The sequence below is a fragment of the Sinohyriopsis cumingii genome, chromosome 1 (assembly GCF_028554795.1).
Source record: "Sinohyriopsis cumingii isolate HCF-2022 chromosome 1, ASM2855479v2, whole genome shotgun sequence".
Classification (NCBI taxonomy): domain Eukaryota; kingdom Metazoa; phylum Mollusca; class Bivalvia; order Unionida; family Unionidae; genus Sinohyriopsis; species Sinohyriopsis cumingii.
The window spans coordinates 10,501,419-10,519,392 of record NC_142961.1 but is presented as its reverse complement, the minus strand read 5'-3'; the positions used below and the strand labels follow the sequence as shown (position 1 = coordinate 10,519,392).

At 27.3% G+C, this 17,974-nt stretch overlaps 1 protein-coding gene across 1 annotated transcript in view; it reads left to right on the top strand.

The window, feature by feature from the left end:
- LOC149806408 (uncharacterized) overlaps positions 1–17,974 on the top strand; it is a 764,942-nt gene that overhangs the window by 719,844 nt on the left and 27,124 nt on the right. The window contains exon 13 of the mRNA XM_089970933.1: positions 11,919–12,576. Coding sequence (XP_089827059.1) covers positions 11,919–12,576 — 658 coding nt within the window. The remainder of the gene's footprint in view (positions 1–11,918; positions 12,577–17,974) is intronic.

Here is a 17,974-nt window from a genome sequence, read left to right as displayed (position 1 = left end):
GTATGAAAAACTGAAGTCAATTAAATAATAACATTATCTTGGGTATGAAAAACTAAAGTCAATTAAATAATAACGTTATCTTGATATGAAAAACTAAAGTCAATTAAATAATAACATTATCTTGGGTATGAAAAACTAAAGTCAATTAAATAATAACGTTATCTTGATATGAAAAACTAAAGTCAATTAAATAATAACATTATCTTGGGTATGAAAAACTAAAGTCAATTAAATAATAACATTATCTTGGGTATGAAAAACTAAAGTCAATTAAATAATAACATTATCTTGGGTATGAAAAACTCAAGTCAGTTAAATAATAACATTATCTTGGGTATGAAAAACTGAAGTCAATTAAATAATAACATTATTTTGGGTATGAAAAACTAAAGTCAATTAAATAATAACATTATTTTGGGTATGAAAAACTCAAGTCAGTTAAATAATAACATTATCTTGGGTATGAAAAACTAAAGTCAATTAAATAATAACATTATCTTGGGTATGAAAAACTCAAGTCAATTAAATAATAACATTATCTTGGGTATGAAAAACTCAAGTCAGTTAAATAATAACGTTATTTTGGGTATGAAAAACTAAAGTCAATTAAATAATAACATTATCTTGGGTATGAAAAACTCAAGTCAGTTAAATAATAACATTATTTTGGGTATGAAAAACTCAAGTCAATTAAATAATAACATTATCTTGGGTATGAAAAACTAAAGTCAATTAAATAATAACATTATCTTGATATGAAAAACTGAAGTCAATTAAATAATAACATTATTTTGGGTATGAAAAACTAAAGTCAATTAAATGATAACATTATCTTGGGTATGAAAAACTCAAGTCAGTTAAATAATAACATTATCTTGGGTATGAAAAACTAAAGTCAATTAAATAATAACATTATCTTGGGTATGAAAAACTAAAGTCAATTAAATAATAACGTTATTTTGGGTATGAAAAACTAAAGTCAATTAAATAATAACATTATCTTGGGTATGAAAAACTCAAGTCAGTTAAATAATAACATTATTTTGGGTATGAAAAACTAAAGTCAATTAAATAATAACATTATTTTGGGTATGAAAAACTGAAGTCAATTAAATAATAACATTATTTTGGGTATGAAAAACTAAAGTCAATTAAATAATAACATTATTTTGGGTATGAAAAACTGAAGTCAATTAAATAATAACATTATCTTGGGTATGAAAAACTAAAGTCAATTAAATAATAACATTATCTTGGGTATGAAAAACTGAAGTCAATTAAATAATAACATTATTTTGGGTATGAAAAACTCAAGTCAGTTAAATAATAACATTATCTTGGGTATGAAAAACTAAAGTCAATTAAATAATAACATTATCTTGGGTATGAAAAACTCAAGTCAGTTAAATAATAACATTATTTTGGGTATGAAAAACTCAAGTCAGTTAAATAATAACATTATCTTGGGTATGAAAAACTAAAGTCAATTAAATAATAACGTTATCTTGATATGAAAAACTAAAGTCAATTAAATAATAACATTATCTTGGGTATGAAAAACTAAAATCAATTAAATAATAACATTATCTTGGGTATGAAAAACTGAAGTCAATTAAATAATAACATTATTTTGGGTATGAAAAACTAAAGTCAATTAAATAATAACATTATCTTGGGTATGAAAAACTCAAGTCAGTTAAATAATAACGTTATCTTGGGTATGAAAAACTAAAGTCAATTAAATAATAACGTTATCTTGATATGAAAAACTCAAGTCAGTTAAATAATAACATTATCTTGGGTATGAAAAACTGAAGTCAATTAAATAATAACATTATTTTGGGTATGAAAAACTAAAGTCAATTAAATAATAACATTATTTTGGGTATGAAAAACTAAAGTCAATTAAATAATAACATTATCTTGGGTATGAAAAACTAAAATCAATTAAATAATAACATTATCTTGGGTATGAAAAACTCAAGTCAGTTAAATAATAACATTATCTTGGGTATGAAAAACTAAAGTCAATTAAATAATAACGTTATCTTGATATGAAAAACTCAAGTCAGTTAAATAATAACATTATCTTGGGTATGAAAAACTGAAGTCAATTAAATAATAACATTATTTTGGGTATGAAAAACTAAAGTCAATTAAATAATAACATTATCTTGGGTATGAAAAACTCAAGTCAGTTAAATAATAACATTACTTTGGGTATGAAAAACTCAAGTCAATTAAATAATAACATTATCTTGGGTATGAAAAACTAAAATCAATTAAATAATAACATTATTTTGGGTATGAAAAACTCAAGTCAATTAAATAATAACATTATCTTGGGTATGAAAAACTAAAATCAATTAAATAATAACATTATCTTGGGTATGAAAAACTCAAGTCAGTTAAATAATAACATTATCTTGGGTATGAAAAACTCAAGTCAGTTAAATAATAACATTATCTTGGGTATGAAAAACTAAAGTCAATTAAATAATAACATTATCTTGGGTATGAAAAACTAAAGTCAGTTAAATAATAACATTATTTTGGGTATGAAAAACTAAAGTCAATTAAATAATAACATTATCTTGGGTATGAAAAACTAAAGTCAATTAAATAATAACATTATTTTGGGTATGAAAAACTAAAGTCAATTAAATAATAACGTTATCTTGATATGAAAAACTAAAATCAATTAAATAATAACATTATCTTGGGTATGAAAAACTGAAGTCAATTAAATAATAACATTATTTTGGGTATGAAAAACTAAAGTCAATTAAATAATAACATTATTTTGGGTATGAAAAACTGAAGTCAATTAAATAATAACATTATTTTGGGTATGAAAAACTAAAGTCAATTAAATGATAACATTATCTTGGGTATGAAAAACTCAAGTCAGTTAAATAATAACATTATCTTGGGTATGAAAAACTGAAGTCAATTAAATAATAACATTATTTTGGGTATGAAAAACTGAAGTCAATTAAATAATAACATTATTTTGGGTATGAAAAACTAAAGTCAATTAAATAATAACATTATCTTGGGTATGAAAAACTAAAGTCAATTAAATAATAACATTATTTTGGGTATGAAAAACTCAAGTCAGTTAAATAATAACATTATCTTGGGTATGAAAAACTAAAGTCAATTAAATAATAACATTATTTTGGGTATGAAAAACTCAAGTCAGTTAAATAATAACATTATCTTGGGTATGAAAAACTAAAGTCAATTAAATAATAACATTATCTTGGGTATGAAAAACTAAAGTCAATTAAATAATAACATTATTTTGGGTATGAAAAACTCAAGTCAGTTAAATAATAACATTATCTTGGGTATGAAAAACTAAAGTCAATTAAATAATAACATTATTTTGGGTATGAAAAACTCAAGTCAGTTAAATAATAACATTATCTTGGGTATGAAAAACTAAAGTCAATTAAATAATAACATTATTTTGGGTATGAAAAACTAAAGTCAATTAAATAATAACATTATCTTGGGTATGAAAAACTAAAGTCAATTAAATAATAACATTATTTTGGGTATGAAAAACTCAAGTCAGTTAAATAATAACATTATCTTGGGTATGAAAAACTAAAGTCAATTAAATAATAACATTATCTTGGGTATGAAAAACTCAAGTCAGTTAAATAATAACATTATTTTGGGTATGAAAAACTAAAGTCAATTAAATAATAACGTTATCTTGATATGAAAAACTCAAGTCAGTTAAATAATAACATTATCTTGGGTATGAAAAACTAAAGTCAATTAAATAATAACGTTATCTTGATATGAAAAACTAAAGTCAATTAAATAATAACATTATCTTGGGTATGAAAAACTAAAATCAATTAAATAATAACATTATCTTGGGTATGAAAAACTGAAGTCAATTAAATAATAACATTATTTTGGGTATGAAAAACTAAAGTCAATTAAATAATAACGTTATCTTGATATGAAAAACTCAAGTCAGTTAAATAATAACATTATCTTGGGTATGAAAAACTAAAGTCAATTAAATAATAACGTTATCTTGATATGAAAAACTAAAGTCAATTAAATAATAACATTATCTTGGGTATGAAAAACTAAAATCAATTAAATAATAACATTATCTTGGGTATGAAAAACTGAAGTCAATTAAATAATAACATTATTTTGGGTATGAAAAACTAAAGTCAATTAAATAATAACATTATCTTGGGTATGAAAAACTCAAGTCAGTTAAATAATAACGTTATCTTGGGTATGAAAAACTAAAGTCAATTAAATAATAACATTATCTTGGGTATGAAAAACTCAAGTCAGTTAAATAATAACATTATTTTGGGTATGAAAAACTAAAGTCAATTAAATAATAACATTATTTTGGGTATGAAAAACTAAAGTCAGTTAAATAATAACATTATTTTGGGTATGAAAAACTGAAGTCAGTTAAATAATAACGTTATCTTGGGTATGAAAAACTAAAGTCAATTAAATAATAACATTATCTTGGGTATGAAAAACTCAAGTCAGTTAAATAATAACATTATCTTGGGTATGAAAAACTCAAGTCAGTTAAATAATAACGTTATCTTGGGTATGAAAAACTAAAGTCAATTAAATAATAACATTATCTTGGGTATGAAAAACTCAAGTCAGTTAAATAATAACATTATTTTGGGTATGAAAAACTAAAGTCAATTAAATAATAACATTATCTTGGGTATGAAAAACTAAAGTCAATTAAATAATAACGTTATTTTGGGTATGAAAAACTAAAGTCAATTAAATAATAACATTATCTTGGGTATGAAAAACTCAAGTCAGTTAAATAATAACATTATTTTGGGTATGAAAAACTAAAGTCAATTAAATAATAACATTATTTTGGGTATGAAAAACTGAAGTCAATTAAATAATAACATTATTTTGGGTATGAAAAACTAAAGTCAATTAAATAATAACATTATTTTGGGTATGAAAAACTGAAGTCAATTAAATAATAACATTATCTTGGGTATGAAAAACTAAAGTCAATTAAATAATAACATTATCTTGGGTATGAAAAACTAAAGTCAATTAAATAATAACATTATTTTGGGTATGAAAAACTAAAGTCAATTAAATAATAACATTATCTTGGGTATGAAAAACTCAAGTCAGTTAAATAATAACATTATTTTGGGTATGAAAAACTCAAGTCAGTTAAATAATAACATTATCTTGGGTATGAAAAACTAAAGTCAATTAAATAATAACGTTATCTTGATATGAAAAACTAAAGTCAATTAAATAATAACATTATCTTGGGTATGAAAAACTAAAATCAATTAAATAATAACATTATCTTGGGTATGAAAAACTGAAGTCAATTAAATAATAACATTATTTTGGGTATGAAAAACTAAAGTCAATTAAATAATAACATTATCTTGGGTATGAAAAACTCAAGTCAGTTAAATAATAACGTTATCTTGGGTATGAAAAACTAAAGTCAATTAAATAATAACATTATCTTGGGTATGAAAAACTCAAGTCAGTTAAATAATAACATTATTTTGGGTATGAAAAACTAAAGTCAATTAAATAATAACATTATTTTGGGTATGAAAAACTAAAGTCAGTTAAATAATAACATTATTTTGGGTATGAAAAACTAAAGTCAATTAAATAATAACATTATTTTGGGTATGAAAAACTAAAGTCAATTAAATAATAACATTATTTTGGGTATGAAAAACTGAAGTCAATTAAATAATAACATTATTTTGGGTATGAAAAACTCAAGTCAGTTAAATAATAACATTATTTTGGGTATGAAAAACTCAAGTCAGTTAAATAATAACATTATCTTGGGTATGAAAAACTAAAGTCAATTAAATAATAACGTTATCTTGATATGAAAAACTAAAGTCAATTAAATAATAACATTATCTTGGGTATGAAAAACTAAAATCAATTAAATAATAACATTATCTTGGGTATGAAAAACTGAAGTCAATTAAATAATAACATTATTTTGGGTATGAAAAACTAAAGTCAATTAAATAATAACATTATCTTGGGTATGAAAAACTCAAGTCAGTTAAATAATAACGTTATCTTGGGTATGAAAAACTAAAGTCAATTAAATAATAACATTATTTTGGGTATGAAAAACTAAAGTCAGTTAAATAATAACATTATTTTGGGTATGAAAAACTAAAGTCAATTAAATAATAACATTATTTTGGGTATGAAAAACTAAAGTCAATTAAATAATAACATTATTTTGGGTATGAAAAACTGAAGTCAATTAAATAATAACATTATCTTGGGTATGAAAAACTGAAGTCAATTAAATAATAACATTATTTTGGGTATGAAAAACTCAAGTCAGTTAAATAATAACATTATCTTGGGTATGAAAAACTAAAGTCAATTAAATAATAACGTTATCTTGATATGAAAAACTAAAGTCAATTAAATAATAACATTATCTTGGGTATGAAAAACTAAAATCAATTAAATAATAACATTATCTTGGGTATGAAAAACTGAAGTCAATTAAATAATAACATTATTTTGGGTATGAAAAACTAAAGTCAATTAAATAATAACATTATCTTGGGTATGAAAAACTCAAGTCAGTTAAATAATAACGTTATCTTGGGTATGAAAAACTAAAGTCAATTAAATAATAACATTATCTTGGGTATGAAAAACTCAAGTCAGTTAAATAATAACATTATTTTGGGTATGAAAAACTAAAGTCAATTAAATAATAACATTATTTTGGGTATGAAAAACTAAAGTCAATTAAATAATAACATTATCTTGGGTATGAAAAACTAAAGTCAATTAAATAATAACATTATCTTGGGTATGAAAAACTGAAGTCAATTAAATAATAACATTATTTTGGGTATGAAAAACTCAAGTCAGTTAAATAATAACATTATCTTGGGTATGAAAAACTAAAGTCAATTAAATAATAACATTATCTTGGGTATGAAAAACTCAAGTCAGTTAAATAATAACATTATTTTGGGTATGAAAAACTAAAGTCAATTAAATAATAACATTATCTTGGGTATGAAAAACTAAAGTCAATTAAATAATAACATTATTTTGGGTATGAAAAACTAAAGTCAATTAAATAATAACGTTATCTTGATATGAAAAACTAAAGTCAATTAAATAATAACATTATCTTGGGTATGAAAAACTAAAGTCAATTAAATAATAACGTTATCTTGATATGAAAAACTAAAGTCAATTAAATAATAACGTTATCTTGATATGAAAAACTAAAGTCAATTAAATAATAACGTTATCTTGATATGAAAAACTAAAGTCAATTAAATAATAACGTTATCTTGATATGAAAAACTCAAGTCAGTTAAATAATAACATTATCTTGGGTATGAAAAACTAAAGTCAATTAAATAATAACGTTATCTTGATATGAAAAACTAAAGTCAATTAAATAATAACATTATCTTGGGTATGAAAAACTAAAATCAATTAAATAATAACATTATCTTGGGTATGAAAAACTGAAGTCAATTAAATAATAACATTATTTTGGGTATGAAAAACTAAAGTCAATTAAATAATAACATTATCTTGGGTATGAAAAACTAAAGTCAATTAAATAATAACGTTATCTTGGGTATGAAAAACTAAAGTCAATTAAATAATAACATTATCTTGGGTATGAAAAACTAAAGTCAATTAAATAATAACATTATTTTGGGTATGAAAAACTCAAGTCAGTTAAATAATAACATTATCTTGGGTATGAAAAACTAAAGTCAATTAAATAATAACATTATCTTGGGTATGAAAAACTCAAGTCAGTTAAATAATAACATTATCTTGGGTATGAAAAACTAAAGTCAATTAAATAATAACATTATTTTGGGTATGAAAAACTGAAGTCAATTAAATAATAACATTATCTTGGGTATGAAAAACTAAAGTCAATTAAATAATAACGTTATCTTGATATGAAAAACTAAAGTCAATTAAATAATAACATTATCTTGGGTATGAAAAACTAAAATCAATTAAATAATAACGTTATCTTGATATGAAAAACTAAAGTCAATTAAATAATAACATTATTTTGGGTATGAAAAACTAAAATCAATTAAATAATAACGTTATCTTGATATGAAAAACTGAAGTCAATTAAATAATAACATTATCTTGGGTATGAAAAACTAAAGTCAATTAAATAATAACGTTATCTTGATATGAAAAACTAAAGTCAATTAAATAATAACATTATCTTGGGTATGAAAACTAAAGTCAATTAAATAATAACATTATCTTGGGTATGAAAAACTAAAGTCAATTAAATAATAACATTATCTTGGGTATGAAAAACTAAAGTCAATTAAATAATAACGTTATCTTGATATGAAAAACTAAAGTCAATTAAATAATAACGTTATCTTGATATGAAAAACTAAAGTCAATTAAATAATAACGTTATCTTGATATGAAAAACTAAAGTCAATTAAATAATAACATTATTTTGGGTATGAAAAACTAAAGTCAATTAAATAATAACATTATCTTGGGTATGGAAAACTAAAGTCAATTAAATAATAACATTATCTTGGGTATGAAAAACTGAAGTCAATTAAATAATAACATTATCTTGGGTATGAAAAACTCAAGTCAATTAAATAATAACATTATCTTGGGTATGAAAAACTCAAGTCAATTAAATAATAACATTATCTTGGGTATGAAAAACTAAAGTCAGTTAAAAAATAACATTATCTTGGGTATGAAAAACTCAAGTCAGTTAAATAATAACATTATCTTGGGTATGAAAAACTAAAGTCAATTAAATAATAACATTATCTTGGGTATGAAAAACTAAAGTCAATTAAATAATAACGTTATCTTGATATGAAAAACTAAAGTCAATTAAATAATAACATTATCTTGGGTATGAAAAACTAAAATCAATTAAATAATAACATTATCTTGGGTATGAAAAACTCAAGTCATTTAAATAATAACATTATCTTGGGTATGAAAAACTAAAGTCAATTAAATAATAACATTATCTTGGGTATGAAAAACTCAAGTCAATTAAATGATAACATTATCTTGGGTATGAAAAACTAAAGTCAATTAAATAATAACATTATCTTGGGTATGAAAAACTCAAGTCAATTAAATGATAACATTATCTTGGGTATGAAAAACTCAAGTCAATTAAATGAGAACATTATCTTGGGTATGAAAAACTAAAGCAAAAGAAAACTGTAGGTGCTACAGTTTAACTTTCTGGTTAAAAGAAAGATCTGTAAATATCGATTCGCCTTTCCATTTGTCTGTGTTAGAGACGGGTTTACTGAGGAAGTTTGTAATATCTTTCTTCATGCTCTTTAAACAAAATCTAAGCACCCGGATGTGAAAATAATGGAAGTATGTTGATCCCAATGCTAAGTAAAAGAAGGAATAAAATGCTTCTATTAGAACAGTTAAGGATCAGATGATGGAGTTAGATTTTGTTCTACTGGAAAATGATGTCAGATAGTCCTTATTAATGGAACACTTTAAACTTAGCTGTATCATATAGTTAATGGAACACTTTAAACTTAGTTGTATCATATAGTTAATGGAACACTTTAAACTTAGTTGTATCATATAGTTAATGGAACACTTTAAACTTAGTAGTTGTATCATATAGTTAATGGAACACTTTAAACTTAGTTGTATCATATAGTTAATGGAACACTTTAAACTTAGTTGTATCATATAGTTAATGGAACATGTCATTGAGCTAAGATTAAACAGGAAATCATTTTATGAAGACTGCTTGTTAGTTTTCTTTTCTACAGCATATTAACAACTTTCATTCTAAATGTTGCTTTAAAGGTATCCATCAGGAATATTGTTTGATGGTGTTCTCCACTTTGTATTCATCCTTCTCTCCTAGATTAATGGAATCTACAGAGTTCCTGAGCCTCAGCTTTCTCCACCCTTCTCTATCCTGAGCAGGAGCTTGCTGACATTTGGTACTGGGTTTGAATACAGTACTTTTTCTGACCCCTGATATCACGACACAGACTACAGTCTATCAAAAAAAATTCATTGTTTTCATGTTTATCATTTGTGACATAGTCACATTTTTTCTGTATTTGATCGATTTATCTGGTTCTTGTGTGCTTCCATGCCTTGCTTCAGACATGCCCAACAGCATGAACATCTTGTGTGCCATGCCTTGCTTCAGATGTGCACAACAACATGCAAATGATAGATCTTTTGTCATTTAATGCTTCCAAGTATTTCATAGTCTGACTTGAATGGTACTAGTACTGCTCTTCCTCTTTTTGTCCTGTTTCAAATTTTGTCAAGATCTTGTAAAGCTTTTTCTACGGATAATTAATCTTTAATTAAACCATCTATATTAGCCATGTGTATATGTGTACAGTCTTTTGAAAGTCTTGTCAGAAGATTCACTGGTACATTATCAATTGAATAGAATCATCTAAGCTAACACAATTTCTGAAAGTTCAACCTAATATTGTCTCACTGCTTCATTCTGTGTTGAGGATATAAGAGACTAGTACTCTGTGAATTTGATGAAGCCATCATTTGTCATCTTCCATCTTTTTTCAATGGTTTAAGAGAACAATTGTTCTGCCAGAGCTTCCTGTGTGAAAAATAACCGAAACAGTCTGGACATGGGTAATAGTCAACAGCTCCTCTGTAGGCCAATAGTGTACTGCCTGCCCTCCCCCCTTTTTTTGTTTTAGCATTTGACAGTTGTAGATGTAATTGGCAATATTTTTGAGTTTATCTGGGAACTCTTTCTCTTTCATTTCTTGTTCATTTTGGGGACTGTCAGTGACGCCATCCTGTTGAGTACTGGTTTTGAACAGGTAAATGAAACTATTGTATTTACAATTGATTTTGCAACTTCGTGAGTTACTTTGTCATGTTGTTGGTTTGTTGACATCAGCTGTTTTTGATACAGACATTTAATTGGATAATATGTCATTCATGGATGCTGTCTTCATTTTCTTTGAAGCCTTTGATATTCATCTCATATAGGCAATCCAATTTAAGCCAATATGGTACTACATCTGAAGTCATTAGATTATAAACCAGAGACTTGTTGCTCATCATCAGAAGGCATGTATTCACACAAGTCATTAGATTATAAACTAGAGACTTGTTGCTCATCAGAGGGCATGTATTCACACAAGTCATTAGATTATAAACCAGAGACTTGTTGCTCATCATCAGAGGGCATGTATTCACTATCCGAGTCCTTCCTGTAATCCGAAATAAATAAATATTACAGATAGTACTATCATCCATCACATCAATAAAATTATCCAGTAAATACTGAACTGCAAACTAAATTACCAGTAATAGTACTTATACTCATCATTTTTACACCGTGCAAACCTAATTACTAGAGAAAACGATGCTTAATGGCAAATATGCTTGTGCAAGTAGAACCAGTACTTTTTTATATGCTGTACATGTAAACTCTTAGCTAATTGCTGCCCATTACCTGATTGAAACTATTTTCAATATGATCATTTTGATAATGCATATAGGGTTTTCCTTGCATTTGACACTATTCTGAGGTGTACACCTTTACATTGTACTAAAAGGCTGATTTCAACAATTACATTATTGGCTATACTTATAATCCTAAAATATTTTGAAAACTGTAATAATAACTACATTATTGGGAAGATAATTATATTGATCTTGCTTTTTGTAATACAATAATCATATGATGATGATAGCAATTCAGTCTGAGTTCTTTCCAATGAAGATAATGTACAGTATGATGATGATAGTAATCTAGTCTCAGTTCTTTCCAATGTAGATAGTGTACAGTATGCTGATGATAGCAATCCAGTCTCAATTCTTTCCAGTGTAGGTAGTGTACAGTATGATGATGATAGCAATCCAGTCTCAATTCTTTCCAATGTAAATAGTGTACAGTATGATAATGATAGCAATCCAGTCTCACTTCTTTCCAATGTAGATAGTGTACGGTATGCTGATGATAGCAATCCAGTCTCAGTTCTTTCCAATGTAGATAGTGTACAGTATGATGATGATAGCAATCCAGTCTCAGTTCTTTCCAATGTAGATAGTGTACGGTATGCTGATGATAGCAATCCAGTCTCAGTTCTTTCCAATGTAAATAGTGTACAGTATGCTGATGATAGCAATCCAGTCTCAGTTCTTTCCAGTGTAGATAGTGTACGGTATGCTGATGATAGCAATCCAGTCTCAGTTCTTTCCAATGTAAATAGTGTACAGTATGATAATGATAGCAATCCAGTCTCAGTTCTTTCCAATGTAGATAGTGTACGGTATGCTGATGATAGCAATCCAGTCTCAGTTCTTTCCAATGTAAATAGTGTACAGTATGATGATCATAGCAATCCAGTCTCAGTTCTTTCCAATGTAGATAGTGTACAGTATGCTGATGATGGCAATCCAGTCTCAATTCTTTCCAATGTAGATAGTGTACAGTATGATGATGATAGCAATTCAGTCTCAATTCTTTCCAATGTAGATAGTGTACAGTAGTTCTTCAATGGTAGTTTATTCAGCGTGAAATTTGCAAAACATACATAACATAAAATTCCATGCCTTTGATTATTTGCAGCTGAAGGCAGATTTATATATTTAAAATTTGCAAAACATACAAAACAAATAAAATTCCATGCCTTTGATTTTTTGCAGCTGAAGGCAGGTTTATATATTTAAATTATCCTCTGATAGTAAATATTGGATTATATTCGGGTATAAATATATACTGCTATAATCCATTCAATGCAAGTCATTATTAAGGCTGCCGACAACTGAGTTTTATTTGAAAAGGTAGCACTATACATTTTTCTTGTCTTTTTGCTTCTCTGTATGAGATGAGATCCAATAATATTCTAGAGGATACTGATACCTTCACTCACAAGTTGCCATTTTGTTATTTTTTTTAATTTGAAAATTAGATTCATGCAGTGTATTGGTCATCTTTTAAACATGAACATACAATCATTTTTTTATAAATCATGGTGTAATGTTGGAAATGCAGCATGCTTGCTGTACATAGAAATACTGTAGATTGAAATATTTTTTACATTTTTGTGCCATTATTGCCATTCACAAATGCATAATTGGTATTCATTTATACAATATTTATATATACAATTATTTGGATTTTAATTGATAATATTACAGGTAAACTAAATCTACCTACTGCAAAGTGAAGTGTATGTTAGTGTTGTTTGCCATAGGTGTTAACTAGCAAGTACATTGCTTCCCTTCTTCGTGGAAGGTCTAACAACCTGCATCTATATTAATATATTGTTTTTAGCTTTATAAACCATGTGTTTGATGCAATTAATGGTTTCATTTAATATTTTTTTCCCTTTCCATAAGTTAGATTTAATTCCCAAAGGATATTTTCCCAGTTTTCTGCCAGTGCAAGTGGTCTGATAAGCTGGCTCATAAATGCATGACTCAATATGTTTTCAAGCTGGCAATCCTTTTGATTGAGCTGCCAATTTAATACATGTACTTTTTCAGTGCCAAGTAGAGTTCTAATCTTCCAGTGAATGTTTACCTAATCCTTTAGCTTGTAAAGGTGGCAACCTCTTCAATTTCCCGTGTGACAATGCTTTTTTCAAGCTGTGAGTTTGATGCTTGTTTAGGGCCAAGTAATAGATGGTGGTTATTTGACCTCCCAGTGATCTTGCTGCAGAATTGACACTTGTTCAGAGACTGTATGATCAAATGTTAAGGAGCCTAAGTTCAGTTCCTGCAAAATACCTGTATACAACAGTGAAGACGAGGAAACTGAGTTGGACAATATTTATGATGAGTCAACAATGACAATTTGCAATGACAATGGATGATTTTAGAACTTTATTAGGCAATGAGGTTGAATTCTTGTATTTTGTACCAGATGACATTAGATAGTGGCATTTTTACGATACTGTGAATCATAAAAGTTTGGACTTTCTTTGTCCATTTGTAAGATGTGTAAAGTTATTGTGAAACAAGTGATTCGGAGCCATTTTATAGTGGTATGTCAACTATACTTGAAATTCATGGATTTATCATATAAATGGATTTAAATTGTCAAACATGGTGAATTTATATGGATTTATTTAGAACAAATTGAAAGTTGCTTACTGTAATTGCATTTTATACTGGTTTTGTCCTATTTTTCCTATCTATCCAGTTTGGCTTGATTATTTTTTCAAGTGCTTCTTGAACTCTTTGGTGACAAGTCATCTTTCAGATGGATCTGACGTGCAGAATACACCTTGACTTACAATGGGGTTAATTGACTATTATAGCCCTACAAATGGTAGGGGTCAACTAAGTGTCCTGTCAAATTATGAATGATTATTTTATAGTTTTTATTTTTCACATGAGAGAGAGACAGAAAGAAAGAAACAAAACAGGTCATAGGAAAATGCTTCTGTTGAAAATGATGTTTGGCCTGTGCATATGAAGGTGGATTTCGAAGTTGTGAGGTTTAACAAACTTGCAATTGTTACAGTCCAGTTTGACATATTTTCACGATTTCAGCACTTGGCAGAATGAGTTGTTACTTTCTCAACTTTTGCACCATTTTTTTAAAAATAGTGCATTATTTTCCATAGTAGCAAAACTTGTACATAATATTTTAGTCTCAGACCGGATAGGAAAATAATACTTAAGTTACCCCCAAAAAATAAATGAAAGTACAATAAAGCGAAACCTTATTAATTATTATGTATATCTTAGACTCGTGTACATTACCATGCAATGTTTACAATCATTCTTACAATAGCGGTATATAGCAAATAGTGATTGCTCTTATATATGTCAATCAGATTTAGCTTTCATTAGAAAGAAACTGCTGATTCGGATGTAAACAATAAATTTCCTGTTATCATAGAAGATCAAATACCTTTTAAAAAAATAATAGTAAGAAAAGAAGCTGACAGCTTTCATTGCTGTGAAATTTCAGTATGAAATATTAGGAATGTATGATGAAATACTAGTAGACTGTGCTCAAATTCATCAGAGACAACCTTTATCAGTCTCTGGATTCTTTTGTACAAAGAAAGAAAACAAGCTAGCTTGAAGGATTCATAAAGAAAGAGAGACAGAAGGAATAGAGCAAAGAGAGAAAGAAGGAATTATTGATGTTGTTGTTGTACTAGGGTTTAACGCCATTTTCAGCACAAGATAGGCTAAACATGGTGGCCAGTATAACTGGTGGAGGAAGAACCCTGGAAAACCCAGGGAAGAACCACCGGCCCACGAGAAGCTACTGGCAGGCTTTCCCATGTACCCATGCTAGCCAAGCCTTGGACTCGAACCCACATAGACAGAGGTGAGATGGCAGTGATCCGGAATGGTGAGCGCTTTAGACCACTTGGCCACTCAGAGCCCCAGGAATTATTGAGAGAATATGAAAAATTACTGACAAAATGGAGAAATCTTTGATAATTTACTGCTGAGTCAAACAGAATTTATATGACTACGTGTATTTTCTTTTACATCATTAATACTTAAGCAAGCTTGCACATTTAAATTACACTGAGAAACAATATGAGTATGAAAACTTTTTTTATTTTTGGCATCATGACTACTGCAATGAAAACATTCTTCCAAAAATACTTTTTATTTCCTTATGGCTCAAGATTAACTTGTTTGATTTGCCGTTAAAGTGAGAAAAGAAATGGTATTATTCTTTGGTTACCATGTAGACTGTTCGTTATTATGCTTCTTATCAAAGTCATATGGACAGCATTCTTTTGCATACCAGGGCAGTGTGGAATGAATTGCCCTTTTGAAATTAGACACAAAGACGCAGTGATCCCATTCAAGAGTGCTCTCAGAATTCACTTATTTCGACTACAAGAACAAACTTAAAGACCTAATAATGTTTCCTACTATAAATATTCTCAGCATGTTTTTTTTTTATGTTTTCTAATTTCATGGTGTTTGTTTTTGTAATCATATCATTATATGTTTTTTTATCTTATAGGTGTTGTCTAATGTTGTAAAGCACTTAGAGCTTCTAAAGATTAGGTGCTATACAAAGTCCTCATTATTATTATTATTATTATTATTATTATTATTATCAACAGTGATAATGATGATAGTTTGTGACAGTAGTAGCAATAAACATAATGGAGGCAAATATTTAAACTGAATATAAACACACAAATCACCATTGTTAGAAGTTATTAAGGAAAATAGCCATCAATGCTCACATGCTTAATATTTGACAACAAAAATATTTGATATAACACTTTTTAACCAATCAAATTAGAACTTGATTTCAAGAGTTGCCACTTGATTAAAAACACAGTAACCATATTTGGATGAACTAAAATCTATGTTGACATTTTCAAGTGTATTACATAGCCAAATGCAAATGGCTCACAGTTAAATGAAAGATACAATGTACAAGCAATAAATGGCTAGAATCTCTTCCCATGGTAAAAACCATGCATAATATCTGCATGAAACCTTTTATTCGGTTTTCTTGTGTTCTCGATCTAATTTGGTCAGATGTTGCGAATGTTGGACTGCCTATTAGTACATCAATATTGCTTTTTGTGTTAAAAAAGGAATATATAATGAATATTTGTCTATGTTTAAATATATAATGAATATTTGTCTATGTTTAAATATATAATGAATATTTGTCTATGTTTAAATACTTGTTTTTAATCCTGCTAGAACTTTTCAATGCCATCTTAAGTGAGTGATTCGGAAGTAAATTGCGCAAGCCAACAGCAAAACTGTGAATTTTTACCATGTAAACAGGAGATGGTTTTCCATTGTGGTCAAGCGGGACATGTATATTGCTGTGTATAGAATGATGTGTAAGAATACTGGCCACACAGGGACATGATCAGATATGCTTATTGCAAGGTCTTTATCACTAAGTAAGGTTGTGGCAGTCCATTTTAGCTGCTATTACAAAATGGGAATGTCCTTGTTTCAAGGCGTGTCCCCAGTGTGTTGGTGCATATTCCACTGATGTCCTCATTTCGTGCCTTTTACAAATGCTCATGGTCTTAAAATAAGTAATAGAAAAGAGTGAAAAGCAACAAGCTTTGTAAAAGTCAACAGATTTCCCTTGAATACATAGTGAAAATTAAAAAAGAAGAACTTACAGTATTATGAATTAAATCCCAAAATAATCCTACTATTACAGACACAAAATTCTGAATAAACTTCAGTGGAAATCCAAATCTTTCTGAATGTTTTGACATGTCTGTGGTGGTCTGTGTCATGGTGCTGTACAAAGGCTTTTGTTTAAACACAGTAATAGAATACCAGGTTTGAATTCACTATAAATCTCAGTGAATGTCTCTGTCCAAGAATAATATTTTTTCATGAGTACTTTGTATTTTCAGAGAAGAAAAAAACTTGAATAATTTGAAGAAATCGTTTCCAATCTAAATGAACTACTGGATACAACAATTATACCAATTGATTCTGCTAGATCTTAAAGCACAAATAACTAATTTTTAATTAAGATGTAAAAAGATACCCCAGATAAGGATCAAAAGTACATTGTTCTAGGACAATCTTAGTGATAATTAGAAAGTCCATCTTAGTGATAATTAGAAAGTCCATCACCAAAATCATAAAATAAAACATGTGACAAGCATCACATAGTGGAGCTATACAAAAAGTACAATGTCTTTGACTAAGTGTAAGACACTCTGAGAAAAAGAAAGAAAAAAGTTGTTTACCAAGCTGTTACTGATTTTGGACATGGTCGGCCACTGGATTCATTATTTTATTACCCACACCGTATAATGAGTTAAAAAATAAAAGTTTAAAAAATTAATAAACAGTGCAAATATATATTACAAAACAAAGAGGCAAAATCTCTGTAAAATGTATATTAAATAACATTTACAAGTAACATACTTAAAATTCCAAGATTTTCTCT